The sequence below is a fragment of the Stegostoma tigrinum genome, chromosome 11 (genome assembly GCF_030684315.1).
Source record: "Stegostoma tigrinum isolate sSteTig4 chromosome 11, sSteTig4.hap1, whole genome shotgun sequence".
In the NCBI taxonomy this organism is placed as follows: Eukaryota; Metazoa; Chordata; class Chondrichthyes; order Orectolobiformes; family Stegostomatidae; genus Stegostoma; species Stegostoma tigrinum.
This window is the reverse complement of record NC_081364.1, coordinates 17,266,186-17,272,185: the sequence shown is the minus strand read 5'-3', so window position 1 is coordinate 17,272,185 and position 6,000 is coordinate 17,266,186. Positions and strand designations below refer to the sequence as shown.

Below are 6,000 nucleotides of genomic sequence, written 5' to 3'. Positions count from 1 at the left end.
GCTTCCATATTATCACGTTTTAAACTCATAACTACCACCTTTACTGGTGTCTGCTTTGACCAGAGCTAACCACCCACGTTAAAAGTTTTGGTAGTTTTACACGGAAATTTTATTGGTCACAACTTGCGCTCTTTAAATAATGTGAAATGAAGCAGGTTAAATCTTTGAGTGCATTTTTGTAGATTAGCTGCTGAGTTATAAATTTATGATACTGAAATCAATACTTGCAAATAACCATCTATAAGCTTACTTTGCAAATAAACCAATATTTTGTGATCACCCTGGTGCATGATTAAAAGTTACTGGATCTCATTGAGTTACAACAGAACAATGGTTGCTGTCCATAGATGTTTGAAAGGGGATTTAAAAACTCTGAAGCAATTTAGCACAAAAAAGTACCATTAGCTATTCAAGCCATTTGTTACCACTTCACAACTAATATTATTTCAAATGAAGTTGCTTATATAGGATAACACAGCCTATCATCATCCCCCAAACACTGTAATAATGCAAATTGTCTGCTGTTGACTGAAGGAGGTCAGTCACTTTGAAAGCTTTATTAAAAAATAATTCCTTTATTAAATACTTTACTAAGTTTCGCTCCCTATTTAGGAGCTTGTCACAGTATCCAAACAGATAAATGGTATAAATACATGGATATAAGACAGACTGCAATATATAACAAGTCTTTTTAAGGAATAAAACAGTCAAGAAATGTCTGATCACTGGAAACATTGAAACCCAAGTAAATTTTGTTTGTGATCTGAAAGCCTCGAATGAAGGTTTTCTTTTTGTTGTTTTGAAATGTTTTAGGATTCAATTTAAAATTTTTAAACCAAATTAGACCTACCAACATGCCATGATTGTTGAATTATCTTTGTTCGGCAGAAGGCATTATTCCCCTAATGTAAAAAGGGATTTCTTGAAAAGGGTTATTTCAATACTTAAAATAACCTCCTACAAATCAACCATGATATTACATTATGAAGGAGACTCCGCTGTATGTGGACTGAGAAACTCCATGATTATATGGACCAACTTTCACATTTTGCATTGTTTCATCCAATAAATTTGTTAATTATCACCAAAGTTGTAAGATATCCTTGTGCCAATCCCAGGGACATTTGGTGGAGTTGTGTTTATTGTGATATATTATGGTCAAAGGTTCAAAATTATTATAACGTCTTTGGCTCATCAAAGCATTCATTTTTGTAAACTAACTTGGAGACTTCAGTTAGTTAAACCTAGCTTCTTTCTAGAGGCAAATGAAATTCAGGCATAGTCAAAAGAACTAATCAGAACTACATGGTCTGTTTCCAGATGTCTATAAAAATAACATTTGAATATTCATCTTAATATCAGCTGTACAATGCAGTCACTATTGTGCTCGTCAACATATGAGTATCAAAGATTTTTAGCTTAATTCAAGAAACAACTTTCTCTTTCATTTTTTTTAAAAAAAGCTAGTGCATCAAGGATGAAGAAGAGATTAAGAATCTTCCTGTGAAGTGACTAGGTTCAGCCAACCCAGCTGTATGCATGGCAATCTTTTTCTGGATCAGAGCGATACACAATCCGGTAACCACAATCCATATATATAGGCTTACATTTCTTAGGCCATGACGTTGGTCTCATTGGTCTGCATAAGAGATTAAAACAAACAAACAGTTCAAATGAATCCTCGAACCGCATAACCCAAGGACCAATAAATCAATAGCTAGGCAAAGGACTCGAGACAATTGCTTGATGTTTGAAAATGTCATTAAACCAAAAGTGATTGAAAGTAAACTGATTAATTCTATCTTAACAACAGACTAGCTTTGCATGATCTGATTTAACCAAAACTGGTTATGAGTGGGAATGAAAAAGAATTTATGGCAGGCATCAACTGTTATGATTTTGGTCTTGAAGTCAATTGTGCAAAGCAAATTTTTGTCAATCTTTTCAATAGTTGGCTTTTACATTTAAGCAGTCCTAAACAGTGTTTCTTCCTGTTTGAACTTATGTACTGGGGCAAATAAAATGTCAAGAATACAAATATTAGTACTGCTAAAGTAGGGGTGGCACAGTGGTTAGCAATGTTGCCTCACAGCACCAGGAACCCAGATTCGATTCCACACTTGGGCAACAGTGTGCGGTTTGCACATTCTCCCCACGTCTGTGTGGGTTTTCTTCGGGTGCTCTGATTTCCTCCCACAGTCCAAAGGTGTGCAGGCTGGGTGGGCTGGCCATGCTAAATTTCCCGTAGTGTTCACGGATGTGTAGATTAGTTGGGTTACGGGGGATGGGTCTGGGTCTGGGTCTGAATGGGCTGTTCTGAAGAGTCAGTGTGGGCTCGTTAGACTGAAGAACCTATTTAGAACATAGAACATAGAACAGTACAGCACAGAACAGGCCCTTCAGCCCACAATGTTGTGCCGACCATTGATCCTCATGTATGCACCCTCAAATTTCTGTGACCATATACATGTCCAGCAGTCTCTTAAATGACCCCAATGACCTTGCTTCCACAACTGCTGCTGGCAACGCATTCCATGCTCTCACAACTCTCTGCGTAAAGAACCTGCCTCTGACATCCCCTCTATACTTTTCACCAACTAGCTTAAAACTATGACCCCTCGTGCTAGCCATTTCTGCCCTGGGAAATAGTCTCTGGCTATCAACTCTATCTATGCCTCTCATTATCTTGTATACCTCAATTAGGTCCCCTCTCCTCCTCCTTTTCTCCAATGAAAAGAGACCGAGCTCAGTCAACCTCTCTTCATAAGATAAGCCCTCCAGTCCAGGCAGCATCCTGGTAAACCTCCTCTGAACCCTCTCCAAAGCATCCACATCTTTCCTATAATAGGGCGCCCAGAACCGGACGCAGTATTCCAAGTGCGGTCTAACCAAAGTTTTATAGAGCTGCAACAAGATCTCACGACTCTTAAACTCAATCCACCTGTTAATGAAAGCCAAAACACCATATGCTTTCTTAACAACCCTGTCCACTTGGGTGGCCATTTTAAGGGATCTATGTATCTGCACACCAAGATCCCTCTGTTCCTCCACACTGCCAAGAATCCTATCCTTAATCCTGTACTCAGCTTTCAAATTCGACCTTCCAAAATGCATCACCTCGCATTTATCCAGGTTGAACTCCATCTGCCACCTCTCAGCCCATCTTTGCATCCTGTCAATGTTCCGCTGCAGCCTACAACAGCCCTCTACACTGTCAATGACACCTCCGACCTTTGTGTCGTCTGCAAACTTGCTGACCCATCCTTCAATCCCCTCGTCCAAGTCATTAATAAAAATTACAAACAGTAGAGGCCCAAGGACAGAGCCCTGTGGAACTCCACTCTACACTGTTGTGATTCTGTGAATTCTGTAAAGATTGTCAGGCCTCCATTTGGAGAGAGAGAGAAACACAGACTTCTCACTGCCTACTCTTCGAGGCTACTTTGAATATTTAAAAACCTTTCTGGAGTTAAAAGGCATCACTGGCTTGGACAGTATTTACTGCCCAATCCTTGTTGCCCATGAAGAATGCTGACAAGCTGTCATTAATTATATATACTGGCTGCAGATAGGAGTCAGTTACAGTAAGCAAAATAGTTCAGATTTCCAGTCTCTGCAGTAAGAACAAAATAGGGCTGGAAGAATTCAGGTCATGTAGTATTTGTGCAGAGAAAAGGTTAGTGGTTCAGACCTTTAATGACCTTTCGTGGGACGAGAGCCAACAAAAACAAAAGTGGGTTTCGCTCCTAAAAGAGTATTGGGGTTTTACAACAAACAACTTCATGGTCGTTTTGTATTGCTTTAAAAAACTGTCCAAATTCCAGTTCCGGTTTACTACTTAATGTCTGTGTTAACAAGCCCCGTTTGAGATATAAAGTGACAGGAGCAGCATAGTGACTTAGTGGTTAACACTGCTGCCTCGCAGCCCAGGTTTGATCCCACCCTTAGGTGACTTCTGTTTGCACATCCTCCCTGTTTCTGCATGGGCTTTGTCTAGGTGTTTCAGTTTCCATAGTCCATAGTCCAAAAATGTGCAGTCCATGTGGATTAGCCTTGGAAATATAGGGTTACAGGGATAGGGTGTGACTTGGTAGGATGCTGTTTGGACACCCAGTATGGATTTGATGGGCCAAATTGCCTGTCTCCACACTGTTTGGATTCTATGAAGTGAAATTTAAGCTTGATAATAACCAGCTTAAACCTGCACTGCAATTGTAGTGTAATTGCAATACAAGATATATCTGCAAGCTCTGAATGTGGCTAACAATAGGACAATTTGTAGAACTTTGTCATATAGGAAAATCAAATTAGAGAAAAGAAACTTAAATTACAGCTTAAGCACCATAACGCTTTTAAGCAAGAAGCAGCTGGCATGTTTGAAAATGGAACAAGCAAAGAATGGTCAACAGTTGACAGCTATCCAAAGGTCATACTCACGTGACACAGTAGTAACCTCCCTCCACACAGTAGCACTTGTCGCAGCCTCTTTGAAACTTTTGACCAGGTTTGAAAATCTTATCTTTGTATTTGCATTTTCCTGCAAGTAGAACATATTGACAATACAAGTGTTTCGTCAATCCACCTCGTTTGATCGCGTTCGATAAGTACAGTCAAGACTGTATCAGCACAGATGTTTGATAGCATCCCTCAAACTTACTATCTCTAGTAATGAGAGGAAAGCAAGAACTGCCGATGCTGGAGTCAGATAACGAGGTGTAGAGCTGGATGAACACAGCAAGCCAGGCAGCACCAAAGGAGCAGGAAAACTGACATTTCGGGTCGGGACCCTTCTTCAGACCCGAAACGTCAGCTTTCCTGCTCCCCTGATGCTGCCTGGCTTGCTGTGTTCATCCAGCTCCACACCTTGTTATCTTCCTCTCATACTAGCGCTGAAGTAATGCTGCTGTGCTCAGGCTGTGTTGGCTCACAATAGGGGGAAAGTTAGCGAGGGATGGAGTTCAAATATCACGCGTTCAAGATTTTAACTTGCACATTCGAAGGATTTGAACGAACATTGAGTTGTAATGCGATTGTATTAGTGAACTTGGGAACGGTTTCAACTATGTGAGAGAACACTTGCTTCTAAGGCCGTGCTATTTATCACAATCCCCATCCCCTTTCCCACCTTCGCCACGAAAGAAAAAACGTAACCTCCTGTAATAATATTTTTTCATAGCGACGCCCATCGTTATGTGGAAGTTGGATGCCTCTAAGCTGTATAAAACATTGATCTCGAATATTGGGCGTTGGCATCGGCATGAAATGAATGGTTCCACGTAGTGCACCGACCTCTTGCCCAGCGGGTTAAAGTATTACTGGCCATGGAGTGTCAGGACATTAAAAATAGAGCAATCTCAGGCACGTAAGAATCACTCGCGCGAGTTGCAGTTTGCGCTCGTTTGTTGGGTTTTCATCATGTCCCGTTCAGCCCCACACTAAACCTGCTGGTGTGTCTGATCGGAACCAAACCAAGTGTGCCCGCACATTTTTTTTATTCCAACATACGCCATTCTACAGAGTGGGAAGAAACAGCCCTGGAAAATTTACAAATCACAAACCTGAAACATAAAAACAAAAATGCTAGAGAAAAACATCGGGTCACTGTTTCAGATACACTCTTAACTTGTCAACTGACGACAGGAGATCAATTCTGAGGAAGGGTGACCGGACCCGAAACATTAACTGTTTTTCCTTCACAGAATCTGCCAGACCTGTTGAGCTTTTCCAGCAACTACTGTTTTTGTTCCTGATTTACAGCATCCGCTTTTCAGATAGAATTTCAGTGTTTGACCCAATTTAGAATTTTAAAAATTAACACTTACAATAGTCTTCCTTTCCAAAGTACCCGCACCGAGTATTAATCTTGACTAAATTGTAGACATTTTTGTTAGCTGTGTATGATAGTTCTCTAAGCACACTGTTGTGTAATAAAAACGGAAATTACTGCCGGGATTCACCAGGTCTGGCAGCATTTGTGGTGGGGGGGTGGGGGGGGGGGTA

At 40.8% G+C, this 6,000-nt stretch overlaps 1 protein-coding gene across 1 annotated transcript in view; it reads right to left on the bottom strand.

Moving 5' to 3' along the window:
* Positions 1–555: 555 nt before the first annotated feature.
* lhfpl4a (LHFPL tetraspan subfamily member 4a) overlaps positions 556–6,000 on the bottom strand; it is a 240,592-nt gene continuing 235,147 nt past the window's right edge. The window contains exons 4-5 of the mRNA XM_048548043.1: positions 4,438–4,537; positions 556–1,639 (exon numbers count right to left, since the gene is read on the bottom strand). Of these exons, the coding sequence (XP_048404000.1) occupies positions 1,632–1,639; positions 4,438–4,537 (108 nt within the window). The 3' untranslated portion in view covers positions 556–1,631. The remainder of the gene's footprint in view (positions 1,640–4,437; positions 4,538–6,000) is intronic.